At 40.9% G+C, this 27,871-nt stretch overlaps 1 protein-coding gene across 1 annotated transcript; it reads left to right on the forward strand.

The window, feature by feature from the left end:
- The first annotated feature begins 686 nt into the window (after positions 1–686).
- On the forward strand, positions 687–27,739 carry iyd (iodotyrosine deiodinase). The gene is made up of 5 exons (XM_063055135.1): positions 687–886; positions 11,598–11,780; positions 14,735–14,894; positions 24,133–24,286; positions 26,687–27,739. Exons 1-5 carry the CDS (start codon positions 700–702, stop codon positions 26,867–26,869), a joined length of 867 nt encoding a protein of 288 aa, XP_062911205.1. The 5' UTR covers positions 687–699; the 3' UTR covers positions 26,870–27,739.
- Positions 27,740–27,871: the final 132 nt, after the last annotated feature.

A 27,871-nucleotide genomic window follows, 5' to 3' on the forward strand; every position in this document is an offset into this window, starting at 1 on the left:
CTTATTTGGGAGTGAGAAAGTTGGCAACCCTAACTGTAAAAGACATGTGGAGGTCAGTTTAACCCTACTAGAACACCCCCGGGTCAGCCGGTCCGCAAGAATATTGTCAATATTAAACCGGTCCATGGCGCAAAAAAGGTTGGGGGCCCCTGCTCTAAGGTGACTGGTGGGCAGGTAGCCTGCTTCCTTCACAAAAAAACGGTATTTGTTTATGCAGCTGTCCTTGTAGCTTTGGAACCAGTTACAGCATGTAAGTGACAAGTAGTTTGAAGACTAGTTCTTGCTTGTATTTATTAAATTAATGGTTACTATAACTGTATACCCTCTAACTACATTTTGCGTCATCCTAACATCCTTCAACGCTTACACATGATGTCCGCATCACATTGCAAATGCCTCGGAATTGAATGTCAAACTTCTTTGGGAGTTCAGAACGGATGAGCAAGAAACATCATATCATTTGTGGCCAAAAGTACCTAGAAAATAACAGTTGAATATTAACTTGAACGGTATATCCCATTTTATAAAATACTTTTTATGTATTATGGCCCTTTAAGAGATTCTGGCTGATGATTCCATAAGCTAGTTTCTGATTGGTTGAAGGTTCGCTTTGTTATCAGTACCTGCTTAAACGGTGTTGCGACAGAGCTGGGCAAAGTTTCAGTGATTCGTTGAGATCCTGGCAGTAAGTTGTTCACAATGTCTCTCTTTTCTCCCCTGACTCCTATCATTATTGCAGTGATTTGCGTTTGTGTTGTTGCCTGGCGGTGGAATAAGGGGGAAACAAAAAGAGAAAGAGGCATTGATAGTGAAGTGAGAACCAGTTCCACCCGCTGGGGAGCCGAAGACCTGCAAAATGAGAGGGAGCCCAGCACGGAAGAGAACGGTAAGATAAAGGAATGTTTGAGTGCCAATTTTATCTAGTACATGCTACAATCGATCTTTTGAGGAGGTGGAACATTAAAAACAGTGATTTGTTTTATTGTAATTGATGCAGCCTTCAGCAGCTTTTTGGCAGAATGGATTTCTAAGTCCCCCAGTTGTTTGAAGATGCACTTTCTGATTACATCACTAAATAGATTAGCCCAACTTTGTTAATGAACCTCACCACAGCAGAATAGTATTCCTATATCTATACTATCAACTCTTTTGATAACCTTAAACGTATAAACTAGCCGACCTCTTAATCCTCCATATTCATGGCAATTTGAGCTTTTACTTTTGTACCATATAAAACTTATAATTTAACTCCTTTAGCTTGGTATCATTCATATAAATTTTAAGTGCCGCTTCCAGTGGGGGAAAGCTGTATTGCTCAGAACAAAAAAATAGTACTTCAAATCAAGTCTAACTAACTGTAAATCACTTTGTTAAAACACCATTACCTCTTTCCAGCAAAGTGTTAGGACTAAAATCCAGGTAATAGTTCATAGCCAGTTTTACATTTTACTAAGTTTCACTCAAATGCCTTTTGTGGAATGAGAGGAGGTGATTATAAAAATACCTGGTGCTTTAAAGCTATTTTATCTATTCCATTAACCTGCATGGGATTTTCCCTGAACCTGAGTGCACTGCCTTAAGTGCTTCTGTTGGTTGACTTTATAAATATGGAATTCTCCTTTGGGGCTCTTGGCTGAAAAATCATGAACACAACTTGTTAACAGTAAAGTCTAAAGCTGGCCTGTTATAGAGTATAATAATATTGTACCCATTTTGGGGTGATTTAGCATCCACTGGGGAATTTAACAACTAATCTTCAGGTTAGAATTATTTTTGTCTTGGCACTTTTTTTCACTGGTAGACTTGTTAGAACTGTCTACAGTGATAGTAAGTGCTGTTCTAACTGCTGATACCTGAGAGAACCTGGACACCAGTAGGATGAAACCTATAATGTGGACTTTAACATTATGTTATATTACAAAGCTGAGTAATTGAAAATCTCAGTCTTCACACATCTTTTGCAAAGAGTATTAGAGTGAGCCATGACACTGGGAAGTGAAGCATTTTCTGCCTCCTTGTCTCTGCAAGAGGTTTGCTCTAAAGATCTGGCATTGTTTAATGTTTCAAAATTTTAAAAAAAGACTTAATTGCATGGTGTTCCAGTCTTGTTGCTTGAGGAGTAACTACTGTACTGCTGTACAGCCAGGCAGTAACAGCCTTGGCTTAAGACAGTATCTTTAATATAGTAAACTACAGAAGGACTTTATAGGAGTCTTATTGAATTTAACTATTTAATATGAATTAATCTAATAAAAGAACTGTGGTGGAGTTGGTGAACATGGAAGGAAATAAATTACAGGACTACAGGAAAATAAAAGGAGAAAATGGGATTGGTGAAATTACTTTGCTGGGGGCTGGAAGGCTTTCTTTCTGTGGTAGTAATAAGTGAATTTTAACTAATCCTTGAACAGAAAAACTCTTCGAATTAATTTTCCGTTTTGGATTTATTGTTCATATCTCTTAGAACTTAATCACCCCATACCAGTAAAACCATCCTTTCCACATATATTCTTTGATAATCTTAAAGATTTATGTTGGGCTGCCACTATATCTCCTTGTGCAGTGCCCCTCCCCTTATATTTATATCTCTTTGTTCTGATATGATGCCAACTTCTAAATGTTAATACATATTTAGAATACCTCAGTATGTTTCTTTATGGTTTGTGAAAATGAATAAATAAAACTAATACCTGGCCTTCTAGTGCATAGTTGATAGAATGGTTGCCTTTTATATGTTGAATTTGTAACAAAAAATTAAGCCATCCAGAACATCTAGTCTATGACAATATAGACAATAGATGCAGGAGTAGGCCATTCGGCCCTTCGAGCCTGCACCGCCATTCACTGTGATCATGGCTGATCATCCACCATCAGTATCCAGTTCCTGCCTTATCCCCATAACCTTTGATTCCGCTATCTTTAAGAGCTCCAGCCATCTCTTTCTTGAAAACATTCAGAGACTTGGCCTCCACTGCCTTCTGGGGCAGAGCATTCCACATATCCACCACTCTCTGGGTATGTGTTCAATCAGATCCCCTCTCATCCTTCTAAATTCCAGTGTCTACAAGCCCAGTTGCTCCAATCTTTCGACATATGACAGTCCCACCATCCCGGGAATTAACCTTGTGAACCTACGCTGCACTCCCTCAATAGCAAGAATGTCCTTCCTCAAATTTGGAGACCAAAACTGCACACAATACTCCAGGTGTGGTCTCACCAGGGCCCTGTACAGCTGCAGAAGGACCTCTTTGCTCCTACACTCAACTCCCCTTGTTATGAAGGCCAGCATGCCATTAGCTTTCTTTACTGCCTGCTGTACCTGCATGCTAACTTTCAGTGACTGATGAACAAGGACACCTAGATCTCATTGTACTTCCCCTTTTCCTAACTTGACTCCGTTTAGATAATAATTTGCCTTCCTGTTCTTACCACCAAAGTGGATAACCTCACATTTATCCACATTAAACTGCATCTGCCATGCATCCGCCCACTCACCCAGCCTGTCCACCCTGCAGTCACCCTGCATTCTCATAACATCCTCCTCACATTTCACACTGCCACCCAGATTTGTATCATCTGCAAATTTGCTAATATTACTTTTAACCCCTTCATCTAAATCATTAGTGTATATTGTAAACAGCTGCGGTCCCAGCACTGAACCCTGCGGTGCCCCACTGGTCACTGCCTGCCATTCCGAAAGGGACCCGTTAATTGCTACTCTTTGGTTCCTGTCAGCCAGCCAATTTTCAATCTATGTCAGTACTCTGCCCCCAATACCATGTGCCCTAATTTTGCCCACTAATCTCCTAATTGGGACTTTATCACAGGCTTTCTGAAAGTCCAGGTACAGTACATCCACTGGCTCTCCCTTGTCCATTTTCATAGTTACATCCTCAAAAAATTCCAGAAGATTAGTCAAGCACGATTTCCCCGTCGTAAATCCATGCTGACTTGCACCTATCCTGTTACTGCCATCCAAATGTGTCGTAATTTCATCTTTTATAATTATTCATATCTCCTCTCATTCTCAACATTTAATTCCATCTTCCCATTCCTTTCAGTAAGTTTATCTATGCTATTCACCTCAAATACTGAATGTGGTAAGAAGCTGCACAGTTCAATCATTCTGCATCAAGTTCTAGTCTCAGAAATGTATTTTAATATATGCTTCACTGCTCTCAAGTGGTTTCTTCTACTAAGTTACATTTTGAAGGACTCTTTGCTTGGTTTCTCAAAGTTGACTTTATCACATAGTTTGGACTTGAGGAGAGAGCTCCCTGCCACAAACTCACCTTTGTTCAATGTGGAGAGCACTCTGTCTGTCGAGCCATTGTCCTTAAAAATTGTAATGGACACCTAACTCCTGGAGTGCAAAATACTTGATTTTTCTGGGAAAGATGAGCAGTAACCAGAACTCAGCTGTTTTGTATCAGTAGAAATTTCTGTAGCATCTTAGTCACAGAATGATACAGGTGTCCCCCGCTTTTCAAACGTTTGCTTTACGAAACCTCGCTGTTACGAAAGACCTACATTAGTTACCTGTTTTCGCTAACAGAAGGTGTTTTCACTGTTACGAAAAAAGGCAGCGCACGCCCCGAGCAGCCAAGCTCCTCCCCCAGAATTGCATTCTAGCCGGCATTGCTTAAACACGTGCCTGTGAGCAGCCGTTAGCAAGATGAGTTCTAAGGTATCAGAAAAGCCTAAAAGAGCTCGTAAGGGTGTTACACTTAGCGTAAAACTAGACATAATTAAGCGTTTCGATCGTGGTGCACGAAGTAAGGACAAAGTGAACTTGGCTTGTGGAAGTTGACGAAGATGATGTTGAAGAGGTTTTGGCATCCCATGACCAAGAACTGATAAATGACAAGCTGATGCAATTGGAAGAGGAAAGGATAACATTCGAAACTGAATGCAGTAGCGAACGGACCGAAAGTGAAGTCGTCCAGGAACTGAACGTGAAGCAACTGCATGAGATTTTCACTGCAATGTTTGCAGAAAAGTACGACTTTAATTTTGAAAGGGTACGTAGGTTTAGGGCACATTTGCAAGATGGTTTGAGTGCTTACAAAGAACTGTATGATAGAAAAATGCATGAGGCTAAGCAGTCAAGCATACTGTCGTTATTCAAGCTTTCCACATCAGCCACAGCAGACGACGAACCTTGACCTTCAACATCGAGGCAGGCAGACATTGAAGAAGATGACCTGCCTGCCCTGATGGAAACAGACGATGATGAGATGACACCCCAGTATCCCACCACCCCAACCCCCGGGCTGCGGACCGATACATTGCCGTGAAGAACGCAGTGGTGCAGTGGTAGCCGGGACACACCCAGCACATCTTTAAGAAAAAATCCGAAATAAACAAGCTAATTAATTAGATGTGCTGGGTGCATCCCAGCTACCGCTGTACCACTGCATTCTTCGTGGATTGGTATCGGTCGGCGGCCCGGAGGTTGGGGACCACTGCACCACCCCAACCTCCGATGACTCAGCCTAACACACCATCTTCAGTGTGCTTGGTGCTGTCTTCCCGATTCTGGTAAGTGATACTACACTGTACATACATTATTTCTACTTTATATAGGCTGTGTATTGTTATGTGTTATTTGGTATGATTTGGCAGCTTCATAGCTTAAAGATTACTGGAGAGAGTGTTTCTGCAGAGAGCGTTTGCGCCGTGTTTCTGCCGAGAGCACTTGCGTGAGATTTTCGCTATGGAGAACAGTGTGACAATGATTGTAGAAGAGTATTTCTACTTTATATAGGCTGTGTATTTATCATATCATTCCTGCTTTTTCTATATGTTACTGTTATTTTAGGTTTTATGTGTTATTTGGCATGGTTTGGTAGGTTATTTTTTGGGTCTACGAACTCACAAATTTTTCTCATATAAATAAATGGTAATTGCTTCTTCACTTTATGACATTCCGGCTTACGAACCATTTCACAGGAACGCTGTACCTTCGGATGGCGGGGGTACAGTTTAGAAGGCAATTCATTCCATTGTGTTGAATTTTAATTAGACCTATCCAATTAATCCCAGTCCCCACAGACCAACTTGTTCTTTAGTGTTATACTAAACTCCCGTGTTGAATTTATTATTGATCCACCTTCCATCATCTTTTCAGACAAAGCATTTCATTGCTTGGGGGAACAAAATGTTAATCTCCCTTCTCACCTGCCCTAAAATCAGGTGAATTGATTATTGACACTTTTGTTGGCTGGAATCACTGCTGGTGATTCTCTTTATTTCCTTTATTAGCATCGAAGGCCATAAATGGGTGAACCATATACCCTCTGCTTCTACAAGATATTTGCAGTTGACCTGTTACAATGCTATTATTACTACTATGAAGATCCCATCTTCACTCCCAAACTCTACCAGCCTTACACCTGCCTCCCCTTATCTTAGGATCAGCTACAGACCTGCTGAGCTAACAGATTCAGGCCTGCAAATTGTATTGATATACCCATCTGCTTCCTTTTAAAAGGCTACAAAATGTGGTGGATATGGTCTAGTTGATCTCAGGAAAAATCCTCTCTGCCATTGAGCACATCTACAAAGAGCGCTGCTGCAACAAAGCAGCATTCATCATTAAGGACCCCAACCATCCAGGCCGCGCTCTCTTCTTGCTGCTACCATCAGGAAGGAGGTGCAGGACTCTTGGGTCCCACACCACCAGGTTCAGGGACAGTTATTACCCTTCAACCATCAGGCTCCTGAACCAGTGTGGGCAACCTCACTCACCACAACAGTGAACTGATCACTGAACACAATCTATGGACGCACTTTCAAGGGTTCTGCAGCTCAAGTTATTATTTATTTTGCGTTTGTATTTGCAGAGTTTGTCTTTTGCACATTGGTTGCTTGTCAGGATTTGTATGTACGTTTTCATCGATACTATTGTGTTTCTTTGATCTGCCGTGAATTGTGCAAGAAAATGAAACTTGGTAGTATTTGATATACAGTATACATGGATAATAAATTTGTTTGAATTTATAACTTGAAGTATTGTCTGAAACTGCAGTTGGGTTTCCTTCCATTGACCAATAGGAAGAACTAATCCCATTATCCCTTCTTTTCCAAGTTTTTGACACCTTCCAGCATTATGATGAATTAACTCCAGAACTTAAAATGGTGTTGTAAGTATGAAATTTGGTGGATTCTGGAGTTGTGAGAGGAAAATTAGGAAGTGAAATAGTAGAATGCTGATGTTGAAAGATCACCTTCAGCTTTGCGATTCCTCTTTGGTCATGATGTTTGGCTGCTTGGTCACATAAGGTGCTGCACTTCCCTAATCTCTTTCCTCAAATTGTCCACTGGATAAACTGTAGCAGTTTTCTGTCATCCTCTTAAGTAATGACCTACCCAGATCAACACAATAAGCTCACTGGACCATTCACCTCCATCTTGATGTCCATTTTACCACAACCCAGGGCAGCTTTGTGCTGTCACATGCAGGATGATCAACATGGGTTTTGTTATAGGGACACAAAAGATTCTGCAGGTGATGGAAATCTTGAGCACCACACTCAAAATGCTGGAGGAGCTTTGCAAGTCAGGCAGCACCTATGGAGAGGAATAAACAATTAATGATTTGGGCTGAGACCATTCATCAGAACTTATTATCTAGTACTGTGCAGTTCTGTAACTTGAAAGAACTTCGCAATAATCTGGGGACCTTGGCCAGTAATGGGTGCTACGTTATTTGCCATATGCATGCAGATGATGAGACCCTGCTTATTTTTGTACATCAAAAGTGTGGTATCAATTGTTAAATATGAAATCCTAATAATCCCCTCCCTTCCCCCCGCCCCCCAATCAAAGTGATTGAAAAAGTTGCAAGCACACTTCCTCATGCCTGGAAACTAAAATGATGCTAGTTTCATGACAGTTGCTGCTTTCACTTAATTTCCTGCTTTCTGGATCTCAAAAGATGGGAGTTTTTCTAATTAGAGTAACCAGTGATTTTGAAGCAAGTCTGCCATGGGCCAAAACGTTATACTTTACTTTATTGTCGCCAAATAATTGATACTAGAATGTACAATCATCACAGCGATATTTGATTCTGCATTTCCCGCTCCCTGGATTACAAATATTAAATATTAATGGTTAAAAATTAGTAAATATTAAAAATTTAAATTTTAAATCATAAATAGAAAATAGAACAATGGAAAGTAAGGTAGTGCAAAAAAGCCGAGAGGCAGGTCCGGATATTTGGAGGGCACGGCCCAGATCCAGGTCAGGATCCGTTCAGCAGTCTTGTCACAGTTGGAAAGAAGCTGTTCCCAAATCTGGCCATACGAGTCTTCAAGCTCCTGAGCCTTCTCCCGGAGGGAAGAGGGACGAAAAGTGTGTTGGCTGGGTGGGACATGTCCTTGATTATCCTGGCAGCACTGCTCCGACAGCGTGCTGTGTAAATTGAGTCCAAGGATGGAAGATTGGTTTGTGTGATGTGCTGCGCCTTGTTCACGATCTTCTGCAGCTTCTTTCGGTCTTGGACAGGACAACTTCCATACCAGCTTGTGATGCACCCTAGAAGAATGCTTTCTACGGTGCTTCTATAAAAATTAGTGAGGGTTTTAGGGGACAGGTCAAATTTCTTTAGTCTTCTAGGAAGTAAAGGCGCTGATGGGCCTTGGCAGTGAACTCTGCTTGGTTGGACCAAGTCAGGTCATTTGTGATATTGACCCCGAGGAACTTAAAGCTTTTGACCTGTTCCACTTGTGCACCACTGATGTAAATTGGGTCGTGCGGTCCGCTACTCCTTCTGAAGTCAACAACCAATTCCTTCGTCTTGCTGACTTTGAGGGATAGGTTATTGTCTTCGCACCATGCCACCAGGTTCTTAATTTCCTGTCTGTACTCAAACTCATCATTACCCGAGATACAGCCTACAATTGTTGTGTCATCAGCAAACTTATATATTGAGTTTGATGGAAACTTGGCTACACAATCATGGGTGTACAGTAAGTACAGCAGGGGGCTGAGTACACAGCCTTGTGGGGCACCAGTGCTCAGAGTGATTGTAGAGGAGAGCTTGTCCCCTATTTTTACAGCCTGGGTCCTGTCTGTGAGGAAGTTGAAGATCCAGCTGCAGATCTGAGTGCTAAGGCCCAGATTCCGGAGCTTGGGAATCGGTTTATTTGGAATGATGGTATTAAAGACAGAGCTGTAGTCAATGAAAAGGAGCCTTACGTATGCGTCTTTATTCTCCAGGTGTTCTAAGGAGGAATATAGGGCCAGAGAGATGGCATCTGCCGTTGACCTGTTGCTCCGGTAGGCAAATTGCAAAGCGTCGAGGTTGACCGGTAGGCTGTGGTTGATGTGTGCCATAACCAATCTGTCAAAGCACTTCATAGCAATTGATGTCAGAGCCACAGGTCGATAGTCATTCAGGCATGCCACCTTGCTCTTCTTCGGCACTGGGATTATCGTTGCCTTCTTAAAACACGTGGGGATCTTAGACTGAAGCAAGGAGCAGTTGAAAATGTCAGCAAACACTCCAGCTAGCTTGCTTGCACTGGCCTGGAGAACCCATCCTGGTACGCCATCTGGGCCCGTCGCCTTCCTTGGATTTATCTTCAGGAAGGCCCTTCTAACGTCCTTGGTGATGATGAACCTCGATGCCACCAGGTCTGGTTCATTTGGAGGGAGCAGGACGCTCCTCTTCTGTTGGAATCTTGCGTAGGATATGTTAAGTTCGTCAGGAAGAGAAGCGCCACAGTTATTGATATTCCCAGCCTTTTCTTTGTGCCCAGTGATCTCATTTAGACCCTGCCATAGTCTACTGGCATCCCTCTGGCTAGCCTGGGCTTTCAACTTGGCTCAATATTGCCTCTTGGCGCCCTTAATGGCTTTCCGGAGTTCACGCCTGGATTCAGTGTAGCGACTGGTATCCCCGGACCTAAAAGCCGCAGCTCTAGCCTTCAAAAGGGACTTGACCTCATAATTCATCCAAGGTTTCCGGTTAGGGAATACCCGGATCGTCTTGCGAGACACACAGTTCTCCATGCATTTCCAAATAAAGTCCATGACAGCTGAGGCATACTGATCAAGGTTAGCTGCCGAATCCTTGAATACGAACCAGTTCACCAATCCAAAGCAGTCACGGAGGACCTCATCCGTTTCCTCCGTGCAACGCGACACTACTTTTGACACCGTGACCTCCCGCTTCAGTTTCTGTTTGTAAGCCGGGAGGAGGAGTACGGCCTGATGGTCCGATTTTCCGAAGTGAGGTCGTGGGATGGAACGGTAGGCATCCTTGACTGCTGTGTAGCAGTGGTCAAGTATATTTGGGCCTCTAGTGGGGCAGGAGACATATTGGTATAACTTTGGCAGCGACTTTCTGAGGTTGGCCTGGATAAAGTCCCCGGCTGTAATGAGCAAAGCCTCCGGATACCTGGTCTCAAGTTCACTGATGTTGGCATACAGTATGCTCAAAGCACACTCCACGTCCACCTGGGGGGGGGGGGGGGCGGGAATGTAGACAGCTGTTAGTATGACCGAGGTGAATTCCTGTGGCAGATAGTAGGGACGGCACTTCACCAACAGGTGTTCCAGGTCCGGGCTGCAGGAGCTTGTCAGTGCCACTGTGTCCGAGCACCACGCAGTGTTGATCAGTAGGCAGACACCACCTCCCCTCGTCTTGCCCAAAGACACCGTGCGGTCCATCTGATGGATCGAAAATCCCTCCGGTCAGATGGCATAGTCGGGGGGTGGCAGGGGAGAGCCAGGTCTCGGTGAAACAGAATACACAGCAGTTTTGCATCTCCCTGCAGTAGGTGAGTCTCCCTTTAAGATCATCCACCTTGTTCTCTATGGCTTGCACATTAGCTAGTAGGATGGTGGGCATAGGGACCCTGAAGCCCCTCATCTTCAATCTGACCAGCAGCCCAGCTCTTTTCCTACGCTTCCTTGGTAAGTAGTGCATCTTTCCAGGTTTCCATCGATGCAGTGTGTTGTTGTCAGCTCTTTGATGTTGGCGGGTCGCGCCGTCATGCGCTCCGGGTCGGGCCGAGTAACGGGGGAGGCTCCGCTGCCACTTCCAGCTGCCGGGGGCCCACGCTGTTGATTGGGTCGGGCCCCGAAGCCGACACTTAATCCTGGAGGTCCGGGCTCCTAGCTGAAACAAGTCCGTAAACCGAGTCACAGTTGCGGAGGCCTCTGCTCCAGCCGAGCCTCTGGCTCGATTTCCAAGGTCGGCAGCGGAGGCCTCACTTCTGGCAGCTGTGGATGGCCACCAACGGGGCTTTACGGTGGTCGCTCCGGGGAAGCGTCTGGGGCACCTTGAGGTCTCCGCCATCACTTCTGTGTGGTCGTCTGCTCCGGAGAGGTGCTGGTCGGAATGGGCCGTGTCTCCAAGCGCTCCAGCACGGTAGCAGACTGAAGGTCTCCAAGAACGTGGTGGGCCTCGCTGGTCGGGTCCAGGTGCGGTCCAGAGTGTATAACTTAGTGTATAATTCTCAGAGTGTTTTAAACATGTGTGATTTTTGTTTAGGTGCCGTTGTCCAAATAAATGCTTAATTCAATGTGTTTCTGTTTAACCTACTAAACAGTCCTTTGTTCTTGTGTTCTTTACATTCCAACTGAAGAATGGCTTGAAACTGATGTTGTAATACAACATATTCCATATTCTATGAAGCGTTATCCAGAGAAGGAAATGATTTGGCGAGCCAATGAGTTTTACCAATGGATGAATGAGAGGAGGAGTGTTCGCTTCTTCAGCAAGGAAATGGTACCAAGGGAGGTGATTGAGAGCATCATCCGGACAGCAGGTAGCAACCAAGCCATTTTACTTTTATCTCTGAAAGGAGCAGAAAAGTTGACAGAATTGATGTTGATGAGAATTCTTTGATCAGGTTTCAATCCCCCTAACAGAGTTATTGCTTCGGGTAAAGACCATTCCTTAGAACTGAGGGAGGGCTGGGGAAAGCTGAATGCAGAGTAAAGTAGAGGGGTGAGATGAGGTGGAAGGCACGATCACTTTTCTGCAGAAGATAGTAAAAATGCAGAGCAGATGAAAATGCCAAAAACTGCACTAAAAGCTAGGCCGTACCAATTGAGAGAGTAGTAGAATTAATGTTTTGGGCATGGGTCATTCATTAGAACTAAGAACTAAAAAAAAGGATGGAGGAAATGGTTGAAAAACTTAGGGAAATTGGGAGGATAGGAGGGACATTAAGGAAAGATTTGTGATAAGGTATAATTTTAAAAAAGTAAATGTGCAAGGAAACAAAAACCCAGAGTAGCTCAAAAAGCAGAATGATTATTTTAAATTATCCAAAGAATTAGGAATGAATTTTAGAAATCTGTTACAAATGATGCTGCTTGTTTGTCATTTCTGAACTCATTGTTGAGTATGGAAGATTATAATGTGCCTTGTTAGAGGATAAGTTATTGTTCCATGGCTAATGTTGAGTTTCAGTGAATTAAATGTAATACTGAGGACAGAGAAATCAGTGTGGGAAGCAGAATAGAAATTAAACTGACAAATGACCGAAAGCTTGATGACACAGAAAAATTCTGAAAAGTACTTAGCATCTTCAGTATAGCAAAAACTACATCATGACCTCCCAAGTTCTCTTTCTAGCTTTCAGGGTAGCAGATAATATTAACATCTCTTCCTCCTCTCTCGTGATAACACTGTCCATTCCTTTTTAGGCCAGCTGATCATTTCTTGAACTGTCTGTTACAGTACTCTTCGAATAGCATGTCTTCCTTCTCCTGTTTTTAAATCAGATGCCATTTCCTGAATCTGTGCCCATCTTTCCCAGTGTTCTATGTCTTCCATCAGATTTTTGCCTTTACCATGGTATCAAAATGGTTTAACTCAAAGGTATAAATTGCATCCCATGAGATTGTGATTATCATACCACCACCCCGAATATCATTCTCTTCAATCTGTTTCAGCAATCTTTGTCACTTTTATCCCTCAAGTGAGCTTAAAACAGGTACCCATTCCATCACATGGCCATTTATTTCCATTGTGTCACACTATGCCTTGCTTTGGCTTATGACTGCTTATTCTGTTCTGTCAGCGGAGAATTACCTATCCTATTCCTGCTAGTGTGGAGTCATTATCTGTGCCTTTGGTACTGTGAGATAGAACTAACCCATTAAACCTCTGACCAGCCTCTCATCTTTCACCTTCCACAGGCTTAAGCTTGCATTCTTTCTTCTGCCTATTTTCAGACTCTCATCCAATATTCTTGTATTTGATTACCTGCTGCAATTCTGGTTAAGTTTATTTTTTAGAATGTCTGTTCTTTTCATGGTTCTGCATGGTTTCTATGTCTGTAACGTCTTGTCCCACTAAAGCCCTTCAGGATCTCTGCACTCCTCCCACTTCTAACTCATTCCATACTTCCAGTTTTGATTATTCCATGATTGGTGGCTTCACCATCATCTGCTAAAAGCATAACCTCCAGAATTTACTCCCTTAAGTCTCTAAGCAATCTCCTAAAAGTTACCTCTTGAATCTAATAGTCATCTGTCCTAATATGCTATCATATGGCTCATTGTCATATTCTGAATGGTATTAAAGACACTATATATATTTTTTGTAATTGCCATAAGTGTGAAGCAAATACATAAACCAAGTTTCCACTAAAATAGTGCTAATGACAGGCTAGCAGCTCTACCAAATCACCTGTAGGCAGACCTTTGGGTCTAGTCCACCCCCACAGTCTCAGGTTTGAAATCTGAACCAAGAATGGAATGCAGAGTTCCCTTAACAGAGTAGATCATAGTTCATTTGGGGAACAAACTCATTGGACGTGAAAAGTATCAGTTAAGTTTTCGTTTTACAGATGCCAAGATCTTTGAATATCTGTGCTATTATTAATCCAATTTGAGATCAAACCAAGCATTTAAGAACAAACAAAGCAGGACAAACACACTGTTCAGAATGGTTCAGAGCAATGTTTGATAAATATAATATTTGAGCACTCTCATATAGACTTTACACAGAACAGAAGTACTCCAGAGAACGGTATTTTTAAAGAGGTTCTTGAGTAGGATGCTGAGTGCTTCAAAAATATTTACATGCCCAGAACTGCAGACTAGAAAGGAAATTTAAAAGAAACCCATTTTAAATCAAGGGGGGGTGTTTGTAAACTAGAACTATTTGTGGGGGTTGGTTGAAATTATGAGTTAAGGAGCCAGGGAATCAGTCTCGAGCTATGGGAAAGGTGGCAACACCACCAATGGTAATATTCTTCCCAATAATAACAACTATTTTGTATTTATGTAGCAAGTTTCACATTATTAAAAACACTGTATAGAATTTTTTGAGTCGCCAGCAGAGTGATGCAAAACTGCAAACTGAGTTTCTGATTATAAAATAGTGCTAGGAATAGGCACGTAGCTGCATCAAATCACCAGATGACACTGATTTACTTCTGGCACCTCAAAGGAAACATTATGACGTAGCAATTCATGGGTTAAAGGGTCAGGTTATAGGACAGAGGCCATTTTGTTACAGTGTGTTATGATGTAGTGAAAGGGTGGTGAAAGCAGATTCTGCAGTAACGGGGAAGGAGATTCAAAAATTAAAAATCAAAACTTTTCCAGGTTGTGGTGTAAAAGGGAAGACATTAGCTGTACTTGAATAGGTCAAAGACATGGCTGGGGACAGTTGACCTACTTTCTGTTTTTATATGCCATGACTTAGTCCACAAACATCAACAGTAGCCTAGTACTGTGGACCCATTTTCCTGTTTCCTTAAAGGGACTGCTCCAAGTGGAGCGCACACAGAGCCCTGGACATTCATAGTCATACAAGACCAGGAAATGAAACATCAAATACGAAAAATAATTGAGGAAGAGGAGGAAATTAACTATCGGAAGAGAATGGGAAAGAATTGGGTTGCTGACGTACAGAAGTTGAGGTAAATTTAATCAAAGTGTGAGTTAAATTGAAATATTGCAGATGCTGAACATCCAAAATAGAAGAGTAAATGATGGGTAATCTTCTTCAAGGTGGAAAGCATCTTTAGAGAAAGTTAATGTTTAAGTGCAGAATGATGAGATACTCAAGTATTGATATAAGATTTCATCTGATCTTAGCCTTTAACTGTTAGCTGACTTTGAAGTGCCAGTTAAAGGGAAGAAAAGGCAAAATGCTTGCATTTGTATTTGTTTTACTATTTCGGGTGCCCAAGTTTCACTGCATCAGTGAACTCCTTCAAACTGTAGTTATTTACATCTGCAATGTAAGGAAAATGACACCTAATTTTTCTTTCTTTCTTTCTTTTTAAATCTTTTTATTGAGTAAGTATACAAAAAAGGTAAGCCATATAAACATTAATACAATGTTAAAGTATAATAAAATTCCAAAAGATAACAATACCAAAAAGAAAATACTACAAACAATGTAATTTAAGCATAAGAAACCAAAATAACATAATAGTATACTAGATTTTATATATATCAATGGAAAAAAAGAAAAAAAAACCCCAAAAAAAAACCCACCATGCAACTAACTAAAAGCAAAGCAAAGCAATGGGCTAACTTGAAACCAAACAGAGTTAAACTTAAAATCACGTCCTCAATCCCGACCTCCATTGAAACAGTAAAAAAAACAAGAAGGGTAAATATTACATTAAATGAAAATATCGAATAAAAGGTCCCCAAATCTGTTCAAATTTAAATGAAGAATCATGAAGGTTACTTCTAATTTTCTCCAGATTCAAACATAAAATCGTCTGAGAAAACCAAAAAAAGGTAGTTGGAGCATTAAGCTCTTTCCAATGTTGTAAAATACATCTTTTCGCCATTAAAGTAAGAAATGCAATCATTCTACGGGCTGAAGGGGAAAGATTACTAGAAATTTTAGGTAGTCCAAAGATAGCAGTAATAGGGTGAGGAGAGATATCTATATTTAATACCTTAGAAATAATATTGAAAATATCTCTCCAAAAAGTTTCCAAAGTAGGGCAAGACCAAAACATATGAGTTAAAGAGGCTATCTGCCCCGAACATCTATCACAGAAAGGATTAATATGCGAGTAAAAACGCGCTAACTTATCTTTGGACATATGTGCTCTATGCACCACTTTAAATTGAATTAGGGAATGTTTAGCACAAATAGAAGAAGTATTAACTAATTGTAAAATCTGCCCCCAATCATCCACAGAAATGGTAAGCCCCAATTCCTGTTCCCAATCTACCCTAATCTTATCAAATGGAGCTTTCCTGAGTTTCATAATAATATTATAAATCATAGCCGATGCACCTTTCTGACATGGATTAAGGTTAATTATCGAATCTAAAATATATATAGGAGGAAGCATTGGAAAGGAAGGAAGTATAGTACTTAGAAAATTTCTAACTTGTAAATATCTAAAAAAATGTATTCTTGATAGGTTATATTTATTAGATAATTGTTCAAAAGACATAAGGGAACCATCTAAAAATAAATCCAAAAACCGTAAAATACCCTTAGTCTTCCAAGTTTGAAAAGCGCGATCCGTAAAAGAGGGAGGAAAAAATATGTTACCTAAAATAGGAATCGCTAACCCGAATTGATTAAGATCAAAAAATTTTCTGAATTGAAACCAAATACGCAAAGCATATTTAACGATCGGGTTAGAGACCTGCTTAAGGTGTTTCGAATCAAAAGGAAGAGATGAACCTAAAATAGAACCAAGTGTATAACCCTGAACAGATTGTAATTCCAATGCTACCCATTTAGGAATAGATAGTATATCCCGGTCAAGTAACCAAAATTTCATATGTCGAATATTAATAGCCCAATAATAAAATCTAAAGTTAGGTAATGCTAAACCTCCATCTCTCTTAGCTTTCTGTAAATGTATTTTACCCAGTCTCGGATTCTTATTCTGCCAAATAAATGAAGAAATTTTAGAGTCGACTTTATCAAAAAAAGATTTAGGAACGAAAATTGGTAATGCCTGAAACACATATAAAAATTTTGGCAAAAAAAACATCTTAACTGCATTAATACGACCAATCAAAGTTAAATATAAAGGAAACCATTTAGATGAAAGTTGAGTAATATGGTCTATTAATGGTAAAAAGTTAGTCTTAAATAAATCTTTATGTTTACAAGTAATTTTAATCCCAAGATATGAAAGGTAATTATTAATCAATTTAAATGGAAATTTATAATATAAGGGAAGATGTTTATTAATCGGAAAAAGTTCACTCTTACTAAGATTTAATTTATAACCTGAGAAAAGACCAAATTGTGCTAATAACTCTAAAACAGCAGGAATAGATCTCTCAGGATTAGAAATATATAAAAGTAAATCATCAGCATAGAGTGATAATTTATGGGACTTTAATCCCCGAGTTATCCCAGTAATATTTGAAGATTCTCGAATAGCAATTGCAAGAGGTTCTAATGCAATATCAAATAATAGGGGACTAAGAGGACAGCCTTGTCGAGTACCACGAAAGAGAGGAAAAAAAGGTGAGTTTAATGAGTTAGTACGAACCGAGGCTACAGGGGAGTGATATAACAGTTTAATCCAGGATATAAATTTCAGGCTAAAATTAAACATTTCAAGCACCTTAAATAAATAAGGCCATTCTACTCTATCAAAAGCTTTCTCGGCATCTAAAGAAATAACACACTCAGGAACATTTTGTGAGGGAGTATAAACGATATTTAACAATGTACGAATATTATAAAAAGAGTAACGACCTTTAATAAAACCCGTTTGGTCTTCCGAAATAATAGAAGGAAGTACTTTTTCTAGTCTATTTGCTAATAACTTAGAAAAGACTTTAGAATCAACATTTAATAAAGATATTGGTCTATAAGATGCACATTGAGCAGGGTCTTTATCCTTCTTTAGTATTAAAGAAATTGATGCTCTATTAAAAGATTCCGGAAGTTTACCAAGTTTCAAAGAAGCCTCAAAAACCTTATAGAGCCAGGGAATCAATAAAGAAGCAAAACATTTATAAAATTCAACGGTAAACCCATCAGGGCCAGGAGCTTTCCCCAGATTCATAGAAAAAATAACATTCTTAATCTCATCCATTGTAATGGAAGTATCTAATAAAGAAGACATATCCTGTGAAATCTGAGGAAAGTCTAACTTATCTAGAAAATCATTCATATATTTAGAATCTCGAGGAGACTCTGATTGATATAAAGAAGAATAAAAATCACAAAAGGTATAATTAATCCCCACATGATCCAATATCAATCGATCATTTTGATTATAAATCTGATTGATTTGAGATTTAACATAATTAGATTTCAATTGATTAGCCAGCAGCTTGCCAATTTTATCACTGTGAACATAAAAATCACTTCTTGTTTTCTTTAATTGGTTTACAATTGAGGACGAGAGTAGTAAACTGTGTTCCATTTGAAGTTCAGTTCTTTGTTTGTATAGCTCCTCAGAAGGAGCCATAACATATTTCTTATCAATTTCTTTAATCTTGTCCACAATTGCCATCTCCTCCTGCTTCTGTTTCTTCCTCAAAGCAACGGAATACGAAATAATCTGACCCCGAATATAGGCTTTAAAAGTGTCCCAAAGAGTGTTAACCGAAATATCTTCTGTATGGTTAATTATAAAAAAAAGCTCAATCTGTTCATTCATAAAATTAACAAAGTCCGAGTCCTGAAGCAACAGCGAATTAAAACGCCATTGTCTATTGTTTGGTATATTGGCCATAATTTTAATAGAAAGCTTAAGTGGAGCATGATCCGAAATGGTTATAGAATCATAATCACATTTAATCACTGAAGGAATGAGACGAGAATCAATAAAAAAATAATCAATTCTTGAATAGGAATGATGAACATGTGAAAAAAAGGAAAAATCTTTTTCCTGAGGATGCAGAAAACGCCAAATATCCGTCGACCCAGAATCAGAAAGGAAAAAATTAATCAAATTTGCAGATTTATTAGGTAAAGTCCGTAAAGGAGCTGAACGGTCCAAAGCTGGAGATAAACAGGTATTAAGATCTCCGCCCCAAATCAATGAAAACTCGTTCAAATTCGGAAACTGATCAAACAATGATTTATAAAATTCCGGACAATCCATATTAGGAGCATAAACATTAACCAAAACTACTTTTTTATTAAATAGTAAACCACTAACCAATAAAAATCTACCATTCGGATCAGAGATAATATCCTGTTGTATAAAAGTAACTGAGGAATCTATAAAAATAGAGACGCCTCGAATCTTAGCATTGGAGTTCGAATGAAATTGTTGTCCCTTCCAGAATTTGAAAAAACGTAGTCTGTCCCCCCTCCGTACATGGGTCTCTTGTAAAAATAAAATTTGTGCTTTAAGTCTCCGGAACACTTTAAAAACTTTTTTTCTTTTAATAGGATGATTAAGACCATTAGTATTCCAGGAGACAAAATTAATAATAGACTCCATAAATCCTAAAGTCAACCCACAACAGGGAGGATTGACAATAGGCGCGACCCACAAACCCGGAGAGGGAACAGAACATACAAAAGATACCGGGGAAAAGGACGCAACCAGTACTTCAATAATGTATATAGCCCAAAGAAAAACAAACTAAAACGTGAAGCCCCTCCCGCCACCCCCCAGCCCAAGACCCCAAGGCAAAATCTAAAGCAGACCCGCCAGAAAGAAGCAAGCGCTAAAACTACCCCCATGACTTCCGGTATACGCTCCCTAAAAAAAGGTATAAATATGAAAAGGATCAGCTAATTGTAAAACAGTAAAAAAATAAGTAAAAAAAAGTTAGCTCAATTAGAATACACACAGAACAGAACAAAAGCCGGAAAATATATATTAAAAAAAAAACCACAATATACCTCAAACTCATGAATAGACACAGCAACAAAAAAAATAGGATTATTAACATAAAGTGATTATAAAAAGCAAAACAGAATAAAATTTAAACAAAAACTACAAAATTTAAGGCCGCACAGGAAATACGTAAGATGACAAAAGGGAAGTAACCACCCAGAATCCCCTGGGAAAAGAAAGAAATGACGCAGTTAAAAAGAAAGTTTAGTAGCCATATTAAGAAATCGAAAGTAAACTTTTCTGCCCAAATAGGGCACAGAAAAGTTAAAACCAACCAATTCACAGCCTCCGATCGACGGAGAAAATTAAAAAGAAAGCAATTAAGATGTTGGAGATGAAAGTTGATCCAGATAACTCTGGGCATCCGATGGAGAATCAAAAAAACGAAGGGCTCCATCTGACATGCGAATCCTTAGACGTGCAGGGTACAGCAGCGCTGGTCTTAAATCCATCTTATAGAATTCCGACATCACGGATCTGTAACGGACCCGTTGGTCCCAGATTGGTTTACTGAAATCTTCCACGAATCGGAACTTAAGATCCGAAAAATCAATGAAACCTTTAGATCGAGCGAATCGAAACAGTCTCTCCTTGTCTTGAAAGTAATGAAAACGTAAGATAACATGCCTAGGTCTATCTGACCTAGACGAGTATGATGGGATTCTGTGAACACGATCCAGTAGCGGTGGTTGGTCAGGAAATACAGTAGGGAATGCATCTTTTAAAAGTTGGGAGAAATATTTCATGGGGTTGTTACCTTCAGCGGCTTCCCTCACGCCAATCATTCGTAAATTCTGCCGTCGCATTCTAGATTCCAAGTCAGAGTTTTTAAAAGTCAAAAAGTCAAGTTTCTTCTTCATTACATTAACTGTTTCTTCGATTTTCCCCATCTTAAGCTCACTTTGTTGCGCGAATTTTTGAAGATCAGATATAGCCGACTGATGTTCCGCAATACATGTTTGCATCTTATCAATTAAACCGGCAATTTTCTGGAAATTAGTTGAGATTTCCGTATGAATCAGGTCTTTAACAGGGCCTGCAATTTCCGCACGAATCATCTCCCTAACAGAGGTTGAGATTTCCCTCTGAATTAACTCCGATATAGCTTTCAAAGTCACCGGTGATTCAGTCGGAGGGAGATCCGTAGCTTTCGGTTTAACCGGAGGTTTACCATCCTTGCCGTCTTTCTCGTTCTTAGACATAGCAGATCTCAGTATCATCCAATTGTCAGAGAATTCAGTTTAATTCAAAGTATTGTAAGAGTTGATGCCTTAATGGTTAATTAAAGTATAGCTGACCATAGAGAAAAAAAAACTCAGAGGTAATGGAGCGAGTCAAGAACGCGACTTCACTCCATGAGCGCTACCGGAAGTCCCCCGACACCTAATTTATGTACACTCAGTGGCCACTTTATACTTGTTCACCTCATTAACACAAGTATCCAATCAGCCAATCATGTGGCAGCAACTCTTTGCGTAAAAGCAAGAAGACATGGTCTGAAGTTCAGTTGTTCAGACCAAACATCAGAAAGGGGAAGAAATATGATCTAAATAACTTTGACTGTGGAATGATTGTTGGTGCTGGATGAGTATCTCAGAAACTGCTGATCCCCTGGGACTTCCATGCACAACAGTCTCTAGAGTTTATAGGTTCCTTCCTCCAAATCATTACTAGAAATTGTAAATAGCTGCATTCCTAGCACTGATGTCCATGACACTCAACCTAAAGATGGCACTTTTACTGCAACTCATGTTTCCTGATAATTAAACAATCCAATGTCTTGTTAATTCATTTATAAACATTTCTGTAGTGTGGCTGCTGTTTGGAGGCCAAAACGTCTTTCTCTTGCTATCTTTTAAAAAAATTCCACATATTCCAAGCCTCCTTCATCTCTCAGAACTACTTACTTCATCTCTTATTAGTAGAATATCTTGTTAGGTACCCCGTAACTGGGTTACCAAACCAGCAGAAATGGATCACTCAGTTGGAGTCTGGATTACTAGAACTAAGAAAGTTTTATTAAAGAAACAAGCAACACAGTACTCTAATCAAAAGGATAATAAATGCAACAGTTCAGCAATGATAAACACACATGTACACAGAATTAAGATAACAGGATCAATCAAGCTCTATCATTGTCTAGGGGTAAATGACCAGTTTCAAAGTGACGCAAAGTTCAGTTCAATTTAGTTCAGTTCAGTTCGCAGTAATTGCTGCCGTGGTGATGGACAGTGGGGGGAAGGAGAGAGAGAGCAAAACGAATGAATATTCAAACGGCTTCCACACAGACCTTCGCAGTCAGCTTTCGGGCGAGTCCTTTGTGATGTCATCTGAGGTCACCAACCGTAACCCCTCCGTTTCCAGATACGATCGTTTCTCTGCAGTGAACCTGGCACCCAGGCAAGGGTGGACACACACTAGGTTCCCGCCGATCGTGCCTTTCCACCCTGTGCGTCTATGGCTTGTCCCGCGACCAGCCGTCCAAAACTTCCCACCGACTTGTGGGAGACGCACCGCTTCCAGGGTCTCGTTACCTTGGGGTGTCGTGTGTCTTGCCTTAGCGAACCTGTCCCTTTTTATCCCCCTGCTGGGGTATCGCCTGTCCATCACTTCAAACAGTTCAGGGTTCAAAGGGGGGAGCCGATCTTGACAGCTCTCCTTCCGTTACTCTCTTCCGTCCCTTCATTAACATCTCCAAATGCTGCTCCATTGTTTTCCTTATCTCTCTTTCTCCTGAAGACAGGTGGCAGACCAACTGCTGATCCCACTGGTGCCAGCCCAGGCCAGCTAACATCTTAATTTATGTGTATTCTCGTCACAATCTCATTTTAGCTTTTCCTCCCTGCCTGGTTCTTCACAGTCAAATGTCCGAGAGTATTGAGTTCCTGCTTTAACCTTCGTGTAATCATATCTCCATAATGCTATCAGATCATGTCTGTTTATTCTTGTGCTGTTAGCTCATTGATTCTGTTTCAGATACTATGTTCTTATTTTGTTGTTTTACTGTCACCCTTACATAATTATCTCCTTGTTTAGCTCTATTGTTGTTCTATTTGCTTTGCATGTATCTTCCACCTTTTGTCTTTTGTGTGTATATTTCCCTTGCCTTTTGTGTCTAATTCCCTATTCAGGTACACAGTCTTCCAAAATACCAGCAAACCTCCTCAAGGATATAACTCAGTTCTGCCAGAAAGTAGCCCATCCAGCTTCTATATATTGCACCTTCCCCAGATTTGGAATCTAAATGCCCTTGATCTAAAGTGCACCTCTCAGGAGAAATATAACCATATAACAATTACAGCACAGAAACAGGCCATCTCAACTCTTCTAGTCCGTGCCGAACTCTTACCCTATCCTAGTCCCACTGACATGCACTCAGCCCATAACTCTCCATTCCTTTTCTGTCCATATATCTATCCAATTTAACTCTAAACGACAACATAGAACCTGCCTCAACCACTTCTGCTGGAAGCTAATTCCACACAGCTACCACTCTCTGAGTAAAGAAGTTCCCCCTCATGTTACCCCTAAATTTTGTCCTCTAATTCTCAACCCATGTCCTCGTGTTTGAATCTTCCCCACTCTCAATGGAAGAAGTCTAACCACGTCAACTCTATCAATCCCCCTCATAATTTTAAACACCTCTATCAAGTCCCCCCTCAACCTTCTACGCTCTGAAGAATAAAGACCCAACTTGTTCAACCTTTCTCTGTAACTTAGGAGATGAAACCCAGGCAACATTTTAGTAAACCTCCTCTCTCAATTTTATTGACATCTTTCCTATAATTCGGTGACCAGAACTGCACAATACTCCAGATTTGGCCTTACCAATGCCTTATACAAATTTAACATTACATCCCAACTCCTATACTCAATGCTCTGATTAATAAAGGCCAGCAAACCAAAAGCTTTCTTCACCACCTTATCCACATGAGCTTCCATCTTCAGGGAACTATGCACCTGAAATATTGTTGGAATAATCCTGGAGAGCTGCCCGACTACAATGTGTTCTGTAAATCATGTGTATTATAGACCACACCAGTTGTTTAGCTACTGTACCTGTATATTCGGTTTTTTAGCTGGGGCATCAATCAGGGAAGTTGCTTACCTGTGGTATTGGTGCTACCATTTCAGCAGGGCATCACTTGCTTTTCTAAATTTCTATCCATTAAAACAAATGTAAACCCAAATTTGAATGCTGGAGCCGACTTGATAGACTGAACAGCCTAATTCTGCTCCTATATCTTATAATTTAATGGTTTAAATCATGGCTTGAGTTCATTGTATCATAAATCCTGCAAAGGATACTAAGAAACTATTTTAAATACATTATTACTGTTTTTTGTTGTAGTACAAACTGGATTAAAGAGTACCTGGATACTGCACCTTATCTTATATTAATATTTAAGCAAACATATGGAATCCTACCCACTGGCAGGAGGACTCATTATTACAATGAGATTAGCGTTTCAATTTCCTGTGGAATTCTTCTAGCAGCTCTGCAGGTAATCAAACTTCTACTATTTAGAAGAAACCCTAATTTTATTTTTTTGATCCCAAATTCAAAGTTGATGATGAACGTTGTCCAAACTTCCTGCATAAGGTAAGAGTAGCTGGTGCAATCTCAAAACTACAAATAGCCATTAACTAATCTTCAGTTCTTCATTTCAGTGCATCTGATATCAGAAAACCCCAGCTTAACTTCGCATCTCAAAGACTTCAGATTTTCAGTCAGTTCCACCTCAAAACTATACTGTAATAGCAACAACAGGAATTCTGCAGGTGCTGGAAATTCAAGCAACACACGTTTCTGCATACCTCGACACGGTTTTATCCCCCCCTTGTTCAATCCCTTCCTACCTATGTTCGTGACACTTCTCACGCTCTTAAACTTTTCGATGATTTTAAGTTCCCTGGCCCCCGCTGCTTTATTTTCACCATGGATGTCCAGTCCCTGTATACTTCCATCCCCCATCAGGAAGGTCACAAAGCTCTCCGCTTCTTTTTGGATTCCAGACCCAATCAGTTCCCCTCTACCACCACTCTGCTCCGTCTAGCGGAATTAGTCCTTACTCTTAATAATTTCTCCTTTGGCTGCTCCCACTTCCTCCAAACTAAAAGTGTAGCCATGGGTACCCATATGGGTCCTAGCTATGCCTGCCTTTTTGTTGGCTTTGTGGAACAATCTATGTTCCGTGCCTATTCTGGTATCTGTCCCCCACTTTTCCTTTGCTACATCGACGACTGCATTGGCGCTGCTTCCTGCATGCATGCTGAGCTCATTGACTTTATTAACTTAGCCTCCAACTTTCACCCTGCCCTCAAGTTTACCTGGTCCATTTCCGACACCTCCCTCCCCTTTCTAGATTTTTCTGTCTCTATCTCTGGAGACAGCTTATCCACTGATGTCTACTATAAGCCTACTGACTCTCACAGCTATCTGGACTATTCCTCTTCTCACCCTATCTCTTGCAAAAATGCCATCCCCTTCTCGCAATTCCTCCGTCTCCACCGCATCTGCTCTTAGGATTATGCTTTTCATTCCAGGACGAGGGAGATGTCCTCCTTTTATAAAGAAAGGGCTTCCCTTCCTCCACCATCAACTCTGCTCTCAAACGCATCTCCCCCATTTCACGCACATCTGCTCTCACTCCATCCTCCCGCCGCCCCACTAACAATAGAGTTCCCCTGGTCCTCACCTACCACCCCACCAGCCTCTGGGTCCAACATATTATTCTCCGCAGCTTCCGCCACCTCCAACGGAATCCCACCACTAAGCACATCTTTCCCTCCCGCCCCCCTCTGCTTTCTGCAGGGATCGCTCCCTACGTGACTCCCTTGTCCATTCGTCCCCCCCATCCCTCACCACTGATCTCCCTCCTGGCACTTATCCTTGTAAGCGGAACAAGTGCTACACATGCCCTTACACTTCCTTCCTTACCACCATTCAGGGCCCCAAACAGTCCTTCCAGGTGAGGCGACACTTCACCTGTGAGTCGGCTGGGGTGATATACTGCGTCCGGTGCTCCCGATGTGGCCTTCTATATATTGGCGAGACCCAACGCAGACTGGGAGACCGCTTTGCTGAACACCTACGCTCTGTCCGCCAGAGAAAGCAGGATCTCCCAGTGGCCACACATTTTAATTCCACGTCCCATTCCCATTCTGACATGTTCATCCACGGCCTCCTCTACTGAAAGATGAAGCCACACTCAGGTTGGAGGAACAACATCTTATATTCCGTCTGGGTAGCCTCCAACCTGATGGCATGAACATCGACTTCTCTAACTTCTGCTAGTGCCCTACCTCCCCCTAGTACCCCATCTGTTACTTATTTTTATACACACATTCTTTCTCTCACTCTCCTTTTTCTCCCTCTGTCCCTCTGACTATACCCCTTGCCCATCCTCTGTTCCCCCCCACCCCCGTCTTTCTCCCCGGACCTCCTGTCCCATGATCCTCTTGTATCCCTTTTGCCAATCACCTGTCCAGCTCTTGGCTCCATCCCTCCCCCTCCCACTTTCAAATCTCTTACTAACTCTTCCTTCAGTTAGTCCTGACGAAGGGTCTCGGCCTGAAACGTCGACTGAATCTCTTCCAATAGATGCTGCCTGGCCTGCTGCGTTTACCAGCAACTTTGATGTGTGTTACTGTAATAGCAACTCCTATTTTATACTCCAGTATTTGGAATGGGACTTACTCTGAATTTAAAGCATCACATCAGGGAGGAACCATACAGAACAACATCATATCATTAATATCAGTTTGTTGTCAGTGAAATTGCATCAATAATAGCAGAGTGAATCCTACTAAACAAAGTACAGAATTGATCTTGAACATGATAATGATGGAAAATTCATGTTGAAATTTTAAAGATGCATTTGTTTTACTGTCTCCCCATCCAGAATGCTGGTCTAGCGACAGTCACTTCGACTCCTCTGAACTGTGGTCCTCGTGTGCGTGAAATCCTTGGACGCCCAGCGAATGAAAAGCTGCTGCTGCTGCTACCAGTAGGCTACCCAGCCAAAGACGCCACTGTGCCAGACTTAAAGCGCAAGTCATTGGATGAGATTATGGTGTTTGTGTAACTTTTTGAAATAACTCAATATCTGCGGATTGTTTCTCACAGTTCTTCAATGATGATCCTGCAGGGAGTGCTCATGGAGTGAGGTCACTTCTGGCTTCGCTCCATTCCCATTATCTTTTTTTTAACCTACGATCTCACTTATCTAACCAATTTTTACCCACACCAGAAGATTTATTTTATTTTACTGATGTTTTTCTTAAATTGCAACTCTGGAATTTAAAGAAAGGAGTACAAGATCCAAAGCCAAAGATGGGAAAGATTCTGACGGAAACGGAGGAAAAAGAAAAGGTGACTCTAAACAAACGGAGCTACCCTATGATGCTATGATGAAGTTTCTAGAGGAAAAGTTCGATGAACAATGTCAGAATCTATCTGAAAGTTTATCTGATAAATTTGAACAGCAACGTCAAAGTCTTAATGAAGATTTAAAATCAATCACGGAAACTCTGAAATCCCTGGATTGTGAAGTTCAAAAACATCGAAGTAAAATCTCTGAACTGGATATTAAATCTCAGAAGACGGATTCAAAAGTCGAGAACTTAGAGCAGAATTTAGCTTCAACTGTTAAACAACTGCAACATTTTAAATCCAAAGTCATCAATCTTGAAAATCGATCAAGAAGACAGAACATGCGTATAATTGGTCTACCCGAGGATGCTGAGGATGGAGACCCTTCAATATTCTTGCTCAACTTTTAAAGGATACGTTCAACTGAGTTTTTCCCAATGAGCCTCCATTACTTGACTGCGCCCATCGTATATGATGCCCAAAGTCGGCATTGGCTGAATCCAAACCGAGACCAATTATTCAAAAACGCAAACACGAGGAATTCTGCAGATGCTGGTAATTCAAGCAACACACATCAAAGTTGCCGGTGAACGCAGTAGGCCAGGCAGCATCTCTAGGAAGAGGTACAGTTGATGTTTCAGGCCTAGACCCTTCATCAGGACTAACTGAAGAAAGAGCTAGTAGTACCCTCTTACTAGCTCTTTCTTCAGTTAGT

Source organism: Mobula hypostoma, chromosome 8, assembly GCF_963921235.1.
Source record: "Mobula hypostoma chromosome 8, sMobHyp1.1, whole genome shotgun sequence".
Lineage (NCBI taxonomy): Eukaryota > Metazoa > Chordata > Chondrichthyes > Myliobatiformes > Myliobatidae > Mobula > Mobula hypostoma.